Source organism: Ovis canadensis, chromosome 26 (genome assembly GCF_042477335.2).
Source record: "Ovis canadensis isolate MfBH-ARS-UI-01 breed Bighorn chromosome 26, ARS-UI_OviCan_v2, whole genome shotgun sequence".
Taxonomy (NCBI): domain Eukaryota; kingdom Metazoa; phylum Chordata; class Mammalia; order Artiodactyla; family Bovidae; genus Ovis; species Ovis canadensis.
In genome coordinates, this window is record NC_091270.1 from 22498327 (window position 1) to 22519497 (window position 21171).

Sequence of the window (21171 nt, forward strand, 5' to 3'; positions counted from 1 at the left end):
AAATGTAAGAGCTTATTAATATTAAATAGATCTCTTTATAAATCCAATTCTAATAAGATCTTTTAGAATTAGAAATATCTCATATGTATAATGTGGACACAGACATAAACAAACTAGAGATCTCATGGTTTTAATGAAGTTTAGGTATGAACCAATATTACAATATTAATATAAACTTATTAGTTAACAAACAGCTGGATTATCTTAAAGTTGCTTTCTCGGATGATTAAGGCTTACTATCTGTAAGTTTTGGCTGAGCTAACAGTCTCAGCAGTTTAGATTTAAAACTGCCACTTTTTTCCCCTGCCTTAGTCTTGTAGGTCTTGCCTGCTTAACTGGGCTTAGTCTAGGTCCTTGCGGCTTCCCTGGTGTCTCAGACGGTAAAGCATTCACCTGCATTTTGAGAGACCTGGGTTAGATCCTTGGGTTGGGAAGATCCCCTGGCGGGCATGGCAACCCACTCCAGTACTCTTGCCTGGAGAAACCCCACGGACTGAGAAGTCTGGCAAGCTATGGTCCATGGGGTCACAAAGAGTTCCATGGGGTCACAAAGAGTTGAACATGACTGAGCAACTAAGCACAGCACTAGGCCCTTGCCACTTGTATTCATTTTCTGAATTAAACATTTGAGAGAGAAAGGCAGTTGTTTAATTTTTTAAAGAATTGTTTTGTCACCCTGAAGTTACTAAAATCAGCGGCAAGATTTTTATCAAACTGAAATGTAATTTACGAAGTTCTATGGAGGGACTGGGGCAGGAGGAGAAGGGGACAACAGAGGATGAGATGGCTGGATAGCATCACCAACTCAATGGACATGAGTTTTGAGTGAACTCCAGGAGTTGGTGATGGACAGGGAGGCCTGGCGTGCTGCAATTCATGGGGTCACAAAGAGTTGGACACGACTGAGTGACTGAACTGAACTGATGCTCTGTAACTTAAGAGTTTTAATTTATCACATTATCAAAGGTTTGTGTAAGGCATTTAGTAAACGCCTTTCAAATTAAACCGAAGCAAAATCACTATTTTTATTTTATTAACACTTGCATGTTAGTTCCCAATTTAGTTATTTTGTATGACTCAAGTAACTATTGGTTTCTTCAGTACATTTAGTTATTATTTCCTTAGTGGCAATCTATATGCCTTGTTTATCCCACAATATTAATTAAATAAGAGCTGTAACCACCTTATATAAAGCCCACTTAAATGTACTCATTTATATACCTTTTTACCTAGATTCCACCAACTTCTGTATCTTTAACTTCCATAAGGATCCAATCAACAAGCTTTGGTCTTAGGGGAGAGTTTAGAAGGCTTTTTCTTTTTGTTCCCTATTTTACCTACTTGTACATAAAAGGCTCTGGAATCCCCAGAGTCAAGGAAGTCAAGCCATTTAGCTTAACTGTCCCAAAATAACTGGTCAGCTATCTCAGTGTAAATTTTTCTAGCCCCTTAAATACATAACTTAAAACTGGGGTAAACAGAACAGACTTGTTTAGCTTTTAATGTTGGGGATGGGTAGGGGGTCCCCCTTGGCTCATTAACTTTAGGTAGTGTAGTAATACCAAATCTTGTTTAATAATGTAAATGCCTATTTTATTTATCCCATTCTAAATAACCATCCAAAGAATTATATATTCATTTGAGATGAAAGTGAAAGTCAATCAGTCGTGTCCGACTCTTTGTGATCCCATGAACCATATAGTCCATGGAATTTTCCAGGCCAGAATACTGAAGTGGGTAGCCTTTCCCTTCTCCAGGGGATCTCCCCAACCCAGGGATCGAACCCAGGTCTCCCGCACTGCAGGTGGATTCTTTACCAGCTGAGCCACAAGGAAACTAACCCCCTTTAAAAAGAAAAAAAAAATGTTTTTTTATTTCATTGAAATAATAGCTAGACCTCTTCCCCCCCCCCCAGTTTTTTGTTGATAGTCTTAATTGCTCTTATTAGCATCTGTAAACCCCACTGAGAAGGTCTCAAAGAAACTTCCTAAACTAGTTTTTCTTGTTCAAAAAAGTTCTTAGGTTAATTTGACTTTTGTTTTATAGGTACCAATAAAACAGTTGTTTACAATGAGAGCACTCTAGATTAAATAATTTGTTAGTTTCTCTAATTTCCAAAGGACCCATCATCTGGCCACCAATAAATTACATCTTCATAGAGATGCAAGTGATTAATGCAAAAAGCTATTCATTAAGAGTGGAAAAGCTGGCTTAAAACTCAACATTCAAAAAACTAAGATCATGGCATCTGGTGCCATCACTTCATGGCACATAGATGGAGTAACAATGGAAACAGTGACAGACATTATTTTCTTGGGCTTCAAAATCACTGCAGATGGTGACTGCAGCCATGAAATTAAAAGATGCTTGCTTCTTAGAAGAAAAGCTATGACCAACCTAGACAGCATATTAAAAGCAGAGACAAAGAAAAACAAAGGTCTGTCTAGTCAAAGCTATGGTTTCTCCAGTAGTCATGTATGGATGTGAGAGCTGGACTATTAAAGAAAGCTAAGTGCCAAAGAATTGATGCTTTTGAACTGTGGTGTTGGAGGAGACCTTGAGAGTACCTTGGACAGCAAGGAGATTAAAAAAAAAGTCAATCCTAAAGGAAATCAGTCCTGAATGTTCATTGGAAGGATTGATGCTGAAGCTCCAATACGTTGGCCACTTGATGTGAAGAACTGACTCATTGGAAAAAACCCTGATGCTGGGAAAGATTGAGGGCAGGAGGAAAAGGGGCCAACAGAGGACGAGATGGTTGAATGGCATCACTGACTCAATGGACATGAATTTGAGCAAGCTCAGAGAAATGGTGAGGGACAGGAAAGCCTGGTGTGCTACAGTCCATGGGGTTGCAAAGAGTTGGACTGCGTAACTGAAGGACTGAGCGACTGAACAACAACAAAAATGCATAAAGATCTCTTATAGGCCTAACATGAACAAACACACAAAAGAACCACCTATGAAGATCAGACAGGACATTTCCAATTCAAAGACACAGAGAAATCTGAGCTTCCCCCTAGAAGGTCTTGCTTAAGGTTTTACCAAGCCAGCTTTTAATTTTTAACTACGTGCACATTAAAGAGCCCCCACAATATTTAGGACAAGATTTAATGTCTCCAATTAATTAGGTACTTGAAAGTATGAGTTCTGTTCTTATGTCTTTCTACAATGGAACCACCTTGACGGCTCTCAACCGAGCCCCAAGTATTACTGAATGTCTTTCAATTGAGCCCCCTGCCCCCAGCACCTTTCCATTGGGTGGGTAATCACCTGTTTGTGTTTTTTCCCAACCTGGCCCCCACACAGTGGGAATTTCTTGCTATCTTTCAACTGAGCCCCACTTAGTATCTAGACCATGAGTGGGTATGCCCAGGATATTCCATCCACGCCCTGCCCCAGTATCTTTCCCACTGGAAGAGGGCAGATACCCTGCTCCACCACCAAATAAAACTCAGAATCTCAACCAGTATGAGAGATTTGAGAACCAGGAGAGACTTACGCAAATTCATCTGCACTTCCTAGGAGGTGGATGGGTACAAGGGGGGCCACCAAAGCTCCTGCTCCTCATGGAGTTCAGGCGAAGGAGGGAAGTCCACTCAGGGTCACTTCATTGGTCACCAAACTGTCAACTAAAAAATATGCACAACTTGAGATTGCAAGTTTCTTTGGGGCAAAATGAGTACTGCAGGCCAGGAGACAGCACCCCAGTTAGTTCGGAGAGACTGACTGCTCCAAGAGGGCAGGAAGGGAAGTCAGGCTAAACACAAGTTTGTTAGGAAGGGAGCAGGCAGTCTGAACATCAAAGATTAGGTATCAAATTAAGGAATTTAGCATTCTATGTATGGGAAGATACAAGCCTCGGGCTCACTGAATTCATTCTATTCATATGCACCTAAGCTATCTGGCACCAATCCTGTTTCCTTAAGGAGTGGCAGATGGCTGCCTGTTGTATTCTCCCAGCTCCTCAGCAATCGCCACGGGGGTTGGCAGCATCTGTCGGATCTCAGTTTTGTGAGCCCTCGTTCACAAGTAAAGGCCAGATAGCTGTGACATTTCTTGTTTATTGATATGGCAGCAGATATTTTCATTTCACAGTGTCCAGAATTACTCAATGTCCTCCTTGATTCAAAACCTAGGAGAGCAATCGATCCCCTCGCTATGTCACTTTCGTTGTGTCAGACTCTTTGTGACCTCGTAGACTGTAGCCTTCCAGGCTCTTCTGTCCATGGGATTTCCCAGGCAAGAACACTGGAGTGGGGTTGCCATTTCCTTCTCTAGGGGATCAGCCCGACCCAGGGATTTAACCTGTGTCTCCTCCAATGGCAGGCGGATTCTTCACTGCTGAACCACCAGGGAAGCCCCTGCAGAAATGCTTCCAGTACCCAGGACAATTCAGCATGCCTTAGGGACCCCTAAGAAATACTTTTTAGCAACTGGATTAGCCAGAGCACAAGAGAGTGTCCAAGAAGGGAAGGAAGATCTAGGAAAACGAAATCTGACTTGGCTATGGAATATGTTTTGTTTTGACTTCAAGGCAAATTCAGAGTGAAATGGACTATTATTTTTCACTCTCAGGATTTTTACTCTATACAAAGATAAGACTCTGTACATTCCTATTTGGTATTCAAGAAGCCCCCAGGTATATGCAACAGGGCATCCTAATGAGCAGAAAGGACCCAAGTACCAGGAATCCCTGTGCTGCATCCATCTCCCAAGCATCAAAACATCAGAGAAGGTCCATATTTATTAATGCTTTAAAGTAATTAAATATCTCAAGAGGTTTATTTAATCCTGAGATGCTTATTGTAAAATATCTATCTCAAGACATGGAATAAATAAAATGAAGAAAATCGCTAGATGAAAGCCATAAGAGAAAATTAATTCAGAGAACCAGGAAATTAAGTATTTATAGCAGCAAAAAATTATAAACACATAAGGTATGGATCAAGATGTGAATAGACTTTCCAGAGTGAAGGAAATGCTCTGTATCCACATTACAAGAGAGTAACTGCCCAACACATGGTTACATAACACTCGAAATTTAAGTAACACTGGAAAGGTGTCGAAGTATAGCTATTTCACTTAATTAATTTAAATTTTATAGCCACTTATGGCTGCTAGTGACTGTGTTGTTGGGACTAAAAAGAGAGGGGGAAAAAAAGGGGGGGGTCACAAATACTTGGAGCCTTACAAGACCACATAGCTCAGTTGGTAAAGAATCCATCTGCAATGCAGGAGACCCCATTTTGATTCCTGGGTAGGGAAGATCCGCTGGAGAAGGGATAGGCTACCCACTCCAGTATTCTTGGGCTTCCCTGGTGGCTCAGCTGGTAAAGAATCCACCTGCAATGCGGGAGACCTGGGTTCGATCCCTGGTTTGGGAAGATCCCTTGGAGAAGGGAAAGGCTACCCATTCCAGTCTTCTGGCCTAGAGAATTCCATGGCCTATATAGGCCATGGGGTCACAAAGAGTTGGACACACTGAGCGATTTTACTCCATACCAAGCTTGGCTTCCCAGGTGGCTCAGTGGTGAAGAATCTGCCTTCGATACAGGAGACATAGTTTTGATCCCTGGGTTGGGAAGATCCCCTGGAGAAGGAAATGGCAACCCATTCCAGTATTCTTGCCTGGGAAATTCCATGGACAGAGGAGCTTGGTAAGATACAGTCCACAGGGTCACAAAAGATTCAGACATGACTTAGCGACTAAATAATACAGTGAAGTCACTCAGTTGTGCCCGACTCTCTGCAACCCCATGGGGTGTAGCCTATCAGGCTCCTCTGTCCATGGGATTTTCCAGGCAAAAGTGCTGGAGTGGATTGCCATTTCCTTCTCCAAGGGATCTTTCCGACCCAGGAATCGAACCCAGGTCTCCTGCATTGCAGGCAGACGCTTCACCGTCTGAGCCATCAGGGAAGTCACAATACCAAGACCACAGTTGCAGAGCCTGCACCGAGGTCACCTCCGTCACTGGCCTACCCCCATGGCAACCCTTGCCATGAGGCCTCCTGCTCTAACCCAGTCAGCTCTCTGACGCCATATTAGGTAGACAAACAACACCTAACCAATTACCTAACACCACCCTTCCAGCAGGAATTTTGTCTTGAGACTATAAAAATCGGTTACTAAGCCAAAAAAAGTCTGCTCTCCCTGGCCGGACAGGAGGTCAGCTGGCTGTACTCCCAGCGTCCTTTGCTGTTTGTTCTTAATAAACTCACTCCTTTCTGAAATACTCTGTGACTGGAAATTCTTTTCAAACCCACGCAGAGACCACAACAAAATAGTCAAAACTAGAATTATGAGGGTGATGGAATAAATTTTGGCACAATAACGTTCAAAGACCATAAGAAACTGCTGTAATAAGACATAAGTCTAAAGACAGACAGGACTTAAGACAGTTTTAAGGGGATGAAGCCACCTCACAACTCACTGTTTGGAGAATTTACCGGATTTCAAAAATCAGAGGAGCTGGTGAAACCAAATCGATTCAGAGGCAAACCCGTTCCTCTTCCTCCAACTTCCTCCTAAACCGTCCCTGTTCAGTTTCTCCTTCTCACTGCCTCTGACTTTTTCCCTTTTACTGGAGCTTTAATCTGGCTACATTCCAGGGACACGCCCTAACTAGATTCTCTTAGGCCTTCAGCCTGCGAGCCACACCCCATTCAACTAGATTGGATTTTTAAGACTAATATAATAAGCAAAGGTGAAAGGATATTGTGAAGGGATTCGGAAAATCCATTCACCCTTCATTCATCCATAAATATTTCTGAAAGTGAAGTCTCTTAGTCGTTTCCTACTCTTTGCGACCCCATGGACTGTAGCCTGTTAGGCTCCTCAGTCCATGGAATTTTCCAGGCAAGAGTACTGGAGTGGGTTGCCATTTCCTTCTCCAGCGGATCTTCCCGACGCAGGGATCAAACCCGGGTCTCCAGCATTGCAGCAGAAGGCACACGGCCCCACCGCGGAGCCGGCGCACCCATCCCCCGCCCACAGAGGGGAGGGGGGTTTCTGCCCCCCTGCTCTGGCAGTCGCCACTGTGGCCACTGCGCACTGGGGAGGGACAGCGGCTGGGGGGGTCCACAACCCCAAGGTACCCCAATATTTCTGAGTGCACTCTATATACCAGAAAACATTCTGTGTCTTGGAAATAAAACAGGACAACAGACACAATGGAATTCTATGTACATAAAGCTGGAATTCCCTAGAGGAAACAAATATTTACAAATAAAATGAAAGATGAGAAAATATGAAAAATTGAAATATAAACAATGAGGGGGCCACAATGTTGGGATGGAGAACTTGAATCTTAAAACACTGGCCATGTAGTACTTTCGAGAGCATGTTACTAATTTATTAAGTGTCCAAAGAAAAAGGGAAGACAGTTTTATATTTTATTTCTTGCTTAGAGGGAAAACAAATAAAAATGTCCTTACATAGTACAATATAGTTAATAATTTTTCCTTCCATGTCATCACAGTTTTACATTTATACATTTGAGTGGAATTCTTCAGTTCAGTTCAGTCTCTCAGTCGTGTCTTGACTATTTGCGACCCCATGAACCGCAGCACGCCAGGCCTCCCTGTCCATCACCAACTCCCAGAGTTCACTCAGACTCACATCCATCGAGTCAGTGATGCCATCCAGCCATCTCATCCTCTGTCGTCCCCTTCTCCTCCTGCCCACATCCCTCCCAGCATCAAAGTCTTTTCCAATGAGTCAACTCTTCACATGAGGTGGCCAAAGTACTGGAGTTTCAGCTTCAGCATCATTCCTTCCAAAGAAATCCCAGGGCTGATCTCCTTCAGAATGGACTGGCTGGATCTCCTTGCAGTCCAAGGGACTCTCAAGAGTCTTCTCCAACACCACAGTTCAAAAGCATCCATTCTTCGGCGTTCAGCCTTCTTCACAGTCCAGCTCTAGCATCCATACATGACCACAGGAAAAACCATAGCCTTGACTAGACAGACCTTAGTCAGCAAAGTAATGTCTCTGCTTTTGAATATGCTATCTAGGTTGGTCATAACTTTTCTTCCAAGGAGTAAGCATCTTTTAATTTCATGGCTGCAATCACCATCTGCAGTGATTTTGGAGCCCCCAAAAATAAAGTCTGCCACTGTTTCCACTGTTTCCCCATCTATTTCCCATGAAGTGATGGGATCAGATGCCATGATCTTCGTTTTCTGAATGTTGAGGTTTAAGCCAACTTTTTCGCTCTCCTCTTTCACTTTCATCAAGAGGCTTTTGAGTTCCTCTTCACTTTCTGCCATAAGGGTGATGTCATCTGCATATCTGAGGTTATTGATATTTCTCCCGGCAATCTTGATTCCAGCCTATGTTTCTTCCAGTCCAGCGTTTCTCAGGATGTACTCTGCATGTAAGTTAAATAAGCAGGGTGACAATATACAGCTTTGACAGACTCCTTTTCCTATTTGGAACCAGTCTGTTGTTCCATGTCCAGTTTTAACTGTTGTTTCCTGACCTGCATACAGATTTCTCAAGAGGCAGGTTAGGTGGTCTGGTATTCCCATCTCTTTCAGATATTTTCCACAGTTTATTGTGATCCACACAGTCAAAGGCTTTGGCATAGTCAATAAAGCAGAAAGAGATGTTTTTCTGGAACTCTCTTGCTTTTTCCATGAGCCAGTGGATGTTGGCAATTTGATCTCTGATTCCTCTGCCTTTTCTAAAACCAGCTTGAACATCAGGAAGTTCACGGTTCACGTGTTGCTGAAGCCTGCCTTGGAGAATTTTGAGCATTACTTTACTAGCATGTGAGATGAGTGCAATTGTGCAGTAGTTTGAGCATTCTTTGGCATTGCCTCTCTTTGGGATTGGAATGAAAACTGACCTTTTCCAGTCCTGTGGCCACTGCTGAGTTTTCCAAATTTGCTGGCATATTGAGTGTAGCACTTTCACAGCATCATCTTTTAGGACTTGAAACAGCTCAACTGCAATTCCATCACCTCCACTAGCTTTGTTTGTAGTGATGCTTTCTAAGACTTCACATTCCAAGATGTCTGGCTCTAGATTAGTGATCACACCATCATGATAATCTGGGTCATGAAGACCTTTTTTGTACAGTTCTTCTGTGTATTCTTGCCACCTCTTCTTAATATCTTCTGCTTCTGTTAGGTCCATACCATTTCTGTCCTTTATCGAGCCCATCTTTGCATGAAATGTTCCCTTGGTATCTCTAATTTTCTTGAAGAGATCTCTAGTCTTTCCCATTCTGTTGTTTTCCTCGATTTCTTTGCATTGATCTCTGAGGAAGGCTTTTTAATCTCTTCTTGCTATTCTCTGGAACTCTGCATTCAGATGCTTATATCTTTCCTTTTCTCCTTTGCTTTTCACCTCTCTTCTTTTCACAGCTATTTGTAAGGCCTCCCCAGACAGCCATTTTGCCTTTTTGCATTTCTTTTCCATGGGGATGGTCTTGATCCCTGTCTCCTGTACAGTGTCAGGAATCTCATTCCATAGTTCATCAGGCACTCTATCTATCAGATCTAGTCCTTTAAATCTATTTCTCACTTCCACTGTATAATCATAAGGAATTTGATTTTGGTCATACTTGAATGGTCTAGCAGTTTTCCCTACTTTCTTCAATTTAAGTCTGAATTTAGTAATAAGGAGTTCATGATCTGAGCCACAGTCAGCTCCTGGTCTTGTTTTTGTTGACTGTATAGAGCTTCTCCATCTTTGGCTGCATAGAGTATAATCAATCTGATTTTGGTGTTGACCATCTGGTGATGTCCATGTGTAGAGTCTTCTCTTGTGTTGTTAGAAGAGGGTGTTTGCTATGACCGGTGCATTTTCTTGGCAAAATTCTATTAGTCTTTGCCCTGCTTCATTCTGCATTCCAAGGCCAAGTTTGCCTGTTACTCCAGGTGTTTCTTGTCTTCCTACTTTTGCATTCCAGTCCCCTATAATGAAAGGACATCTTTTTTGCGTGTTAGTTCTAAAAGGTCTTGTAGGTCTTCATAAAACCGTTTAACTTCAGCTTCTTCAGCGTTACTGGTTGGGGCATAGACTTGGATAAGTGTGATATTGAATGGTTTGCTTTGGAGACGAACAGAGATCATTCTGTCGTTTTTGAGATTGCATCCAAGTACTGCATTTCGGACTGTTTTGTTGACCATGATGGCTACTCCATTTCTTCTGAGGGATTCCTGCCCACAGTAGTAGATATAATGGTCATCTGAGTTAAATTCACCCATTCCAGTCCATTTTAGTTCACTGATTCCTAGAATGTCGATGTTCACCCTTGCCATCTCTTGTTTGTACTCTGCATGTAAGTTAAATAAGCAGGGTGACAATATACAGCTTTGACAGACTCCTTTTCCTATTTGGAACCAGTCTGTTGTTCCATGTCCAGTTTTGGCTGTTGTTTCCTGACCTGCATACAGGTTTCTCAAGAGGCAGGTCAGGTGGTCTGGTATTCCCATCTCTTTCAGAATTTTCCACAGTTTGTTGTGATCCACACAGTCAAAGGCTTTGGCATAGTCAGTAAAGCAGAAAGAGATGTTTTTCTGGAACTCTCTTGCTTTTTCCATGAGCGAGTGGATGTTGGCAATTTGATCTCTGATTCCTCTGCCTTTTCTAAAACCAGCTTGAACATCTGAAAATCATGATTCACGTATTGCTAAAGCCTGGCTTGGAGAATTTTGAGCATTACTTTACTAGCGTGTGAGATGAGTGCAATTGTGCGGTAGTCTGAGCATTCTTTGGCATTGCCTTTCTTTGGGATTGGAATGAAAACTGACCTTTTCCAGTCCTGTGGCCACTGCTGAGTTTTCCAAATGTGCTGGCATATTGAGTGCAGCACTTTCACAGCATCATCTTTCAGGATCTGAAACAGCTCAACTGGAATTCCATCACCTCCACTAGCTTTGTTTGTAGTGATGCTTTCTAAGGCCCACTTGACTTCACGTTCCAGAATGTCTGGCTCTAGGTGAGTGATCACACCATCGTGATTATCTTGGTCATGAAGATCTTTTTAGCAGAGCGCAGGTGGAATTCTTACAGTTGTGTGAACGGCTCTTTAAACTTAAAATTCCTGATTCCCAAGAGGAAATAATTAAGCTAGGCAACACAGTAGGCATTTCATTGTATCTGAGGACATTTTGGTTATTTCTCAGAAAAATGCCTGGCAACCTTGTTAGGTTATTTTGCCAATTTTGTCTCTCATTCTCTTTAAAGATTACTCCAGACCGTCCCTATTACCATTCATTGTCCATGGACTCACCTTTTTCCTCACATTTACAGGCTATATGTAAACTATTTCACAAAGGAGATACTTTTGGATGTAGATACATCCTACCACTAGATTTAAATTGTTTCGGTACTGTCCTTCATTATTTATGCAATCTCTTTCATAACCGGCTTCCCAGGTGGCTCTAGTGGTAAAGAACCTGCTAGCCAATGCAGAAGACATGAGACTCGGGTTCAGCCCCTGGGTTGGGAAGATCTCCCAGCATGCACTGGCTCATGACAAGAAAAGTGAAAGCCACTCAGTCGTGTCCAACTCTTAGTGACCCCATGGACTGTAGCCTGCCAAGCTCTTTTGTCCACCTGATTCTCCAAGCACGAATCCTGGAGTGAGTTGATGTTCATTCCTCCAGGGGATCTTCCCAACCCAGGGATCAAACCCAGGTTTCCTGCACTGCAAGAGGATTCTTTACCATCTGAGTTACCAGGGAAACCCAGGAATTGCCTTTAATCTCAATTTCATAGTTTATTTCTACATTTGTATTCAGTTCCTTTTATCTCCTGCCCCATCATGAATCTTATGCTATTACTTATACTACTTTATTTTAAACTACCCCCTCTCTCTGAAGCCTCCTGTTAGCATTTAAATATGTTACAATATCATCCAATCCGAAATTTGAATTGAAAAGAAAAAAAAATCATCCTCGTTGCTGTTGTTCATCATTATATTCATTTTTATCTTTCTTGCTAAGAATTATTTTTGTGGTTTTTCCTACACTTTGAAGAGAGACTCTCTACAAGGAAGTGTTTCCTGCTGTACCACCTGCAGGATCCTGAGCAACATCCAGAAATATTCCAAGTCAGCCTCCAGAAGCAGGACCAGAGATTGAGAGTACATGGGCGTATACAATGGGAGAGGAGAGTGTATATTTTGCAGGCTTGTGTCTCTATTAAATTTTAGTAGATAAATTTAAAAATTTTAAAAACATCGAAAACAGAAAGAGAACCCAGCTGTACCAGTCTTTGCAGACACTGTTGTAGGACAATCTTTACTAGTTGGCTAGTTTTGCTCTGAGCCACAAGATCATCTGAAGGCTTCTCAGATAGCTCAGTTGGTAAAGAATCCACCTGCAATGCAGGAGACCTGGGTTCAGTCCCTGGGTTGGGAAGATCCACTGGAGAAGGAAAAGGCTACCCACTCTAGTATTCTGGCCTGGAGAATTCCATGGGCTGTATAGACCCTGGGGTAGCAAAGAGTTGGACATGACCAAGCAACTTCCACTTTACATGAGATCATCCAGAGGTGAAAGGTTAAGGCCACTTCAGATATTTTCAAAGCATGCTTCTTGTCTGGACTTACACATGCTTTCTAAAACCCCCAGTATACATTGCTGCTTGTGAATGTCTTAATAACCTAAAGATTTTGAACCAGAGTTTACATAAGAATCTCAGTGATTACCAAAACCAGACAAAGATGCTATAAAAAAAGAAAACTACAGACCAATATCACTGATGAACATAGATGCAAAAAATCCTTAACAAAATTCTAGCAAACAGAATCCAACAACATATTAAAATGATCATACATCATGACCAAGTGGGCTTTATCCCAGGGATGCAAGGACTCTTTAATACCTGCAAATCAATCAATGTGATACACCACATTAACAAATTGAAAGATAAAAACTATATGATTATCTCAATAGATGCAGAGAAAGCCTTTGACAAAATTCAACATCTATTTATGATAAAAACCCTCCAGAAAGCAGGCATAGAAGGAACATACCTCAACATAATAAAAGCCATGTATGATAAACCCACAGCAAACATTATCCTCAATGGTGAAAAATTGAAAGCATTTCCCCTAAAGTCAGGAACAAGACAAGGATGCCCACTCTCACCACTACTATTCAACATAGTTTTGGAAGTTTGGGCCACAGCAATCAGAGAAGAAAAAGAAATAAAATGAATCCAGATTGGAAAAGAAGAAAGTAAAACTCTCACTGTTTGCAGATAACATCATCCTGTATATAGAAAACCCTAAAGAGTCAACCAAAAAATAATGAGAGCTAATCAATGAATATAGTAAAGTTGCAGGATATGAAATTAACACACAGATATCCCTTGCATTCCTATACACTAACAATGAGAAAACAGAAAGAGAAATTAAGGAAACAATTCTATTCACCATTGCAATAGAAAGAATAAAATACTTAGGAATAAATCTACCTCAAGAAACAAAAGACCTATATATAGAAAACTATAAAACACTGGTGAAAGAAATCAAAGATGACACAAATAGATGGCGAAATACACCATGTCCACGGATCAGAAGAAGCAATATAGTGAAAATGAGAATGCAATCCCTATCAAGCTATCAGTGGTATTTTTCAGAGAACGGGAACAAATAATTTCATAATCTGTATGGAAATACAAAAAACCTCTAATAGCCAAAACAATCTTGAGAAAGAAGAATGTAACTGGAGGAATCAACCTGCTTGACTTCAGACTATACGACAAAGTTACAGTCATCGAGACAGTATGGTACTGGCACAAAGACAGAAACATAGATCAGTGGAACAAAACAGAAAGCCCAGAGAGAAATCCACACACCTATGAGCACCTTATCTTTGACAAAGGAGGCAAGACTATACAATGGAGAAAAGACCATCTCTTTAACGAGTGGTGCTGGGAAAACTGGTCAACCACTTGTAAAAGAATGAAACTAGAACACTTTCTAACACCATACACAAAACTAAACTCAAAATGGATTAAAGATCTAAATGTAAGACCAGAAACTATAAAACTAGAGGAAGACATAGGCAAAACACTCTTTGACATAAATCACAGTAGGATCCTCTATGACCCACCTCCCAGAGTAATGGAAATAAAAGCAAAAATAAACAAACATGACCTAATTAAACTTTAAAGCTTTTGCACAAGGAAGGAAACTATAAGCAAGGTGAAGAGACAGCCTTCAGAATGGGAGAAAATAACAGCAAATGAAGAAACTGATAAAGAATTAATATACAAGCAACTCCTGCAGCTCAATTCCAGAAAAATAAATGACCTAATCAAAAAATGGGCCAAAGAACTAAACAGACATTTCTCCAAAGAAGACATACAGATGGCTAACAAATGCATGAAAAGATGCTCAACATCACTCATTATCAGAGAAATGCAATCAAAACCACAATGAGGTACCATCTCATGCTGGTCAGAATGGCTGCTATCAAAAAGTCTACAAACAATAAATGTTGGAGAGGGTGTAGAAAAATGAGAACCTTCTTACACTGTTGGTGGGAATGCAAACTAGTACAGCCACTATGGAGAACAGTGTGGAGATTCCTTAAAAAACTGAAAATAGAACTGCCATACGACCCAGCAATCCCACTGCTGGGCATACATACTGAGGAAACCAGAATTGAAAGAGACACGTGTACCCCAATGTTCATCGTAGCACTGTTTGCAATAGCCAGGACATGGAAGCAACCTAGATGTCCACTGGCAGAGGAATGGATAAGAAAGCCGTGGTACATTTACACAGTGGAATATTACACAGCTATTAAAAAGAATGCATTTGAATCAGTTCCAATGAAGTGGATGAAACTGGAGCCTATTATACAGAGTGAAGTGTGTCAGAAAGAAAAACACCAATACAGTATACTAATGCATATATATGGACTTTAGAAAGATGGCAATGGTGACCCTATATGAGAGACAGCAAAAGAGACACAGATGTAAAGAACAGTTTTTTGGAGTCTGTGGGAGAGGGTGAGGGTGGGATGATTTGAGAGAATAGCACTGAAACATGTATGTTATCATATGTGAAACAGATTGCTAGTCCAGGTTAGATGCATGAGGCAAGGTGCTCAGGGCTGGTGCACTGGGATGATCCTGAGGGATGGGATGGGGAGGGAGGTAGGAGGGGAGCTCAGGATGCGGAACACATGTACACCCATGGCTGATTCATGTCAATGTATGGCAAAAACCATTACAATATTGTAAAGTAATTAGCCTCCAATTGGAATTTTTTAAAAAATCCCTGTAACTGCACATGTAGTCCTTGCCTTCAGGGGACACTTTTCATTGTGTAACTGACACTGTGATTCCAACCATCTCCAAGAAGTCCAGGATCTGTACCTGTCATTCCCTTAAGGGAACTTGTACTCTTGTCTACCCTCTTTGTACTTTGAGTATTATTGTCAGAATTATAATTGTTAGTATCACTGGTATGATAATGATCACCGTTACTGTTGACATTCATGATGATTTTTATAACGCATATGTTGCCTTTATGTATTGTGTTTCAGTTATATTCATAAAAAATGAATAGTCTGTTTATTCACCAAGGGTGTCTGATTTTCTGAAAATGTCTGTGAGGGGTCCCCAACACAAATACTCACACATTGCAGCTCCCAGCTCCTGATACACCTGACTGAACCGTTGGTTTGGAAGACACTCCTGAAATACACCTTGTCCTCTTCTGAGGCAGAGGTTCTCTGTGCTGGGATCTGAGGACCAAGGATGATGTCATGGGCCCTTCTGAGACTGGAAAGATTCACAAGTCCCTGTGAAGCCCAGCAATTGTTTGTAGACATTTGGGATCTCCAGCTGAGGACATCTTTGTACATCTCGGGAAACCACTACATTTCTTACTTCAACTCAGGGACCCAGAGTCAGCTCTTGATGACACAGAATGTGAGGGAGTGAATGGTGGGCCTAATACTCCAGAAATCTTTCTCAGATGCCCCTAAGGACACAAGAACCAGCTTGGAAAGGTTACCAAGAAAACTTTTCTTCCTCTTCAGAAATTTTTACTTTGGCTTAAAAGCCAGGGAACTGCCATTGGTGAAAATGGCTGCTCAGAGACAGCTACCTATCTCCTCTTAAGTTGATGAAAACTTTCTAGGTCACCTCTGGTGGCCAGGAAATGTTGATCCTGGCCTGGAAGTCCTGAAGAAAGTGACCAGCTCTCTCGGGTAAGTACTCCAGGGAATCTTGGAATTTTGTGGAATTTAGTCCATTGGGATATAGCCAATGATTTTTCTTATGATCACATTGGCTTTTGCATTTTATTGTTTGTTGGGTTTTTAAAATAATTTAAAAAATTATTTTTGGCTGTGCTGGGTCTTTGTTACTATATGGACTTTTCTCTAGCTGTTGTGAGGTGGAGCTACTCTCTACTTGCGGTGTGAGGGCTTCTCATTGCTGAGGCATCTCTTGTTGCCAAGCACAGGCTCTAGAGCATTCAGACTTCAGTACTTGTGGCCCACGAGCTTAGTTGCTCTGTGGCATGTAGGATCTTCCTGGACTTGGGATAGAACAAATTCTTTACCACTAGCCGCCTGGAAACCCCTGTTTGTTGGATTTTTATTTAATTTGTTTTTTGAGAAAGATGGCAGAGGTGCCACTCACCATTCTCATCATTTCATTTCAAGGCTACAAGTCTGAAACGACTTAATGCTAGGATGCTAGTGTTGTTAGTCCAGCTACTTAGATTAGGTTTCTCCAGTGTAAAGTTATGCTTATATCATGTCCAAAAATGCGTTTTTTGGAAGAATTTCACTACGCACAACCTTGTGTTCCACCTCCTTGATTGCTGATATCCACATGAATTATCAGGAATTCCTCTCCATGGGAGATTTGTACTGTCTTCCAATTTGTTTCTGTAGATAATCCTTTATAAATTTATTTATTTATTTTGGCTACACCATGCAGCATGTGGGATCTTAGTTACCTGACCAAGGATCAAACTGTGTCCCCTGCATTGGGAGAGCAGTATCTTAACCACTGGACCACTAGGGAAGTCCCATTTTTTATTTAAATCAGTATGAACTCTTGGATATTTACTTTGTATCCTAGGATAGAGTGAGTACAACTTTATCCTATTGCTCAAAATGTTCCATTTTGGGCCCTTGGGAACTCATTTAGTTGACTTCTGTTTTCTTTTGACTAGTCCCTTCTATGCCTCTGTGGGTGTGTGTGTAGCTGTTTTGTTGAATTAACACTTCCTCACTTTCTGGAACTACAAGAATCTACAAATCTGTCCGTTTCCTGCTCCAACCCTAGAATGAACTATTTATCCAAGGAATATGGTTTGTTTTTATTAGCAAATATGATTTCAAAAACAACAGCATAGATCTGAATGTGTTCATTGCTAGAGGGGGTGCTTGTTTCTTGGCTTTTTCAGTGGACAGTGTGAGGAAGTTTTTGTTTGTCCTGACCTGTGTATGCCCACCTAAGTTGTGTCTATCAATCCACTGATCAATATATACAAATAGACAAAGACGTGGCTTCCCTAGTGGCTCAGATAGTGAAGAATCTGCCTGCAATGCGGGAGGCGGGTCTGAAAAAGTCAGACACAGCTGAGCGACTAACACACATAGACAGAGATGCATGTCCGTAAGGAATAACTGTCGTTTATATTAACATAGACCCAGCTTAATAATTCGTCCTGATGTTCTCGTCTGTCATCCACGGGCTCACGGGCTCTTCTAGCCAGCCCCCCACCTCCCCTACCTGCGGGCATCCTGTACTGCGCCCGGCCGCCGGCAGAGGGCACCGGAGCGCGCCACGTGGAGAATGCGTCGCCGCACGGGGAGCTCGACACCGTCTCCCGACGAGAGGACACGAGCTGTGAACCCTCGGGACCCACCGGGACCAGGAGGTATTTCTCTCAAATAGAGGGAATGTGCTTTTCATTTTCTGGACTTTTTCCGTTGTCCTATTATTCACGTTCTCGTGTACTATAAATTAGACTCCTATGCACTATGAACAAGACTTCTTTTACAGAAGTATTCATTCATTAAGTGGTTTGGGGTGAAAAATCACAGCCTGCTTTAGTATTTTTTATGGATTCGGGATGACTTCCGAGGAGAAATCTCTCTACAAATTTGGAGGAAGCGAACCGTGTGGACGTGTGGATGGTGGGAGCAACCATGAGCGGCGGTTCGGTCGCGTGTCTTGGGGACGCGGAAGGGTCTGGTCAGCAGTCACCCGGTCCCGGGGGGAAGGGAAGTGTTTGCAACACAAGTGTTTGTTTATTTTTATAGGGTGATTTTTCTGTAAAGTGGAAATAGTTGGAATATTGAAAAATTGAAGAGTGGGTGTTTTAAAACTTCCAACCATATTTAAATATTGATTCCCCTCCCCCCACATCCCAATCAGAATATATTGTAAGTTCACTTTCCAGGCTTTAAAGAAAATTGTCTTCTCTCTCATACCTTTAAAGTAATGCTTCTCCGCGTATCTGTTTCAAGTTGAATTATTGCATGATTAACTTTTTGTGTGTTGTGACCCAATAACAGTTTTTTTTTTTAATAATTGAGTTAATTTCATCTTAGGGCAGGTCTTCTCAGAAGCTCGGTGTGGTAGGAATTGTTGAAAGAAACCTAGGACACTTCCAAGTTTATAAAATTGTCATAAAAAGAAATGAAGGGGAAAATACTGATTTTGAAACAAAAGCTTAGACTCAAAATAATAGTTAACACTTTTTCAGAATTGCGTGTTCTTTCTTGAGACCAAAGGCGGAGGGCAGGTGGAGGGTTCGGGGAGGCACGTGGGAGGAATGGCGAACAGCAAAGACCTGCCAGGCTGCCATCCAGCCGCAGAGCCTGAGACTTCTCAGTTCTAATTTTTTTTTTAAGGGAAAGTATTTATTTATTTTTGGCTGCCCTGGGTCTTCATTGCTGCATAACAGCTTTCTCTAGTTGCTGTGAACGGGGCTTATTGTCTAGTTGCGGTTTGGGGGCTTAGTTGCTCCGTGGCAGGTGGGATCTTCCCGGGTCAGGGGTTGAACCCACGTCTCCTGCACTGGCAGGCAGATTCTTAACCACTGGACCACCAGGGAAGTCCCTAAGTTTTACTTTTTAAAATATTAGTTAAGTGAAGTGAAGAAGTGAAGTCGCTCAGTTGTGTCCGACTCTTTGCGACCCGACGGACTATAGCCCATCAGGCTCCTCCATCCATGGGATTCTCCAGGCGAGAGTTACTAGAGTGGGTTGCCATTTCCTTTTCCAGGGGATCTTCCCGACCCAGGGATCAAACCCAGGTCTCCTGCGTTGTAGGCAGACGCTTTACCGTCTGAGCCATCAGGGAAGTCCTAAAATATTAGTTAAGACACAGTTTATTTATACCGAAAACATTTGTAAGTTGTGACTCAATTATTCTGAAAGGGCATAATATTTTAAAAATCTGTAGTAGTAATTTACATACTTAGGGTGTAGCTAAATATTCTTGCAGAAATGCACCCTGGGTTGACTCTCTATTACTTTATATTAAAATATGAACTCTCCATACTTACCAAAATGTTTGCTTCTTGGCAGTGTCCCCAGTGTGTTTTTATCTGAAAAAAAAATTTTTTTTTTTTACAATTTCAAATCAGATAACAGAAAACCAGCTAAAGGCCCAGAGCTGCTGAATAAAGATAGTCATTTTTGTTTTACTTTTTTTTTTTTTTTTTTTTCTGTGACTAAGAGAATCTCCACATGACAGAAGTCAGGTTCTCAGGATTTGCTGCCAGTGAAAGTGAGTGAAGTGAAAGTCACTAAGTTGTGTCCAACTCTTTGCAACCCCATGGACTATACAGTCCATGGAATTCTGCAGGCCAGAATACTGGAGTGGGTAGCATTTCCCTTCTCCAGGGGATCTTCCCAACCCAGGAATCTAACTGGGGTCTTTGCATTGCAGGCGGATTCTTTAGGAAGCCCTGATAGCTGCCAGGGATGGGATTAAATAACCCATCTGAATAACATGTCTAATTCAACTGTAAAGCCCCATGCTTCTGCTTTGTTATCTTTTTAATGAGGATGCTAATATCTTCTTTATGACTGTCAAGAGCCAAAGACTTATTGGTGCCCCTTCGAGAGGAGAGCCCCCTCCCCATCTGTCTTTGCTCCCTCTCTCTGCAGGTGCCTGTGGGTTGTACTGAGGTGGGGAGCATTACCATGTGAAGGTTTGCAGATTCAAGATGGTGGGCTTTTCTGGGGATGTTAGAAATGACTGGAGTCTCTCAGGTTCTTTCTCTTTCCTCAACTTTGTCTGTTTAGTCATTGAACTGTCCTTTGGTGAGAATACGCACGAAGACAGGGCGACTAAGTTCCAGACAATGCAACCCCAGGTGAGTAGGACTTGCTCCTTCTTGTGAATTGATACATATCTTTTTTTTTTTTTTTTCCCGGGGATGAGTGGGTTTTGAGTCTTGGCCTGGATCTCCTGGGGCCCCCATGAAATTAAATTACTGTCAGTCACTTTTCCTCAGGACTCTGGGAGGCTTAGGGCAGGTCAGGGACTAATCGAGAAATAATTCCCTACCCAATATTTACACTGCTTTATTCCATTCCTTACTCCCTTAAGGATGTCCTTGAAGAAAAGGTAAAAAGTTGTTTCTTCGAATTTATCCCATGTTAGTGTCTGCAGTGGGCTTAGGCATGTGGTGAACATAGGCAGCAGAAACGAGTAAGAGCAAAGTGTTAGTCCTGAAGGGAGGCAGCTGTTTTTCAAGTGAGTTTAGTCCATCCAGTGATTTGGATGCTGCAGAGGAGGGCTCTGCAGCATGGAGATTGGGGTGAAAGGAGGCAAGCAAGAGAGCAATAAGGAATCATTATTTTCCCCCAATTTTAAATTTATTCAAAATTTTGTAGAATATACTTGCACATTTAAATAACTTAAAAAAAGAAAAAAAAAACCCTTCTTATCCCTTTTGTCCCCAACAACCGAGTTTCCTTCTTTGTAATCAAAACTGCAAACAGAAAGAAATGTCTGGTACTGTTTTCTTATTTTGGGCTGTGCATTAAGAAGAAGGATTATATCAGAATGAACTTAGGGTCCTGTAGCAATTTTTGAAGGGCTGGAAAGATCAGGTTCCACTGAGAGGCCTCTATTTCCTGTTAGCATATAAACAGCTTGGTGGTACAGGAGGGACCGTGATAACCCAAGCTTGAAGGTCCCAGAGAAGATGG

At 41.8% G+C, this 21171-nt stretch overlaps 1 protein-coding gene across 4 annotated transcripts in view; it reads left to right on the top strand.

Annotated features, from left to right (window-relative positions):
- The window catches only part of LOC138430985 (zinc finger protein 705A-like), a 108618-nt gene that overhangs the window by 73478 nt on the left and 13969 nt on the right, over nucleotides 1-21171 (top strand). For 2 of the 4 annotated variants that reach the window (XM_069573108.1, XM_069573109.1), the window contains 3 exons: nucleotides 15523-16191; nucleotides 17711-17879; nucleotides 20260-20330. In XM_069573108.1, coding sequence (XP_069429209.1) covers nucleotides 17795-17879; nucleotides 20260-20330 — 156 coding nt within the window. In that variant the 5' untranslated portion in view covers nucleotides 15523-16191; nucleotides 17711-17794. Of the gene's footprint in view, nucleotides 1-14246; nucleotides 16192-17646; nucleotides 17880-20259; nucleotides 20331-21171 lie in introns of those variants that run through there. The other 2 variants (XM_069573107.1, XM_069573110.1) reach the window with 2 other exon arrangements.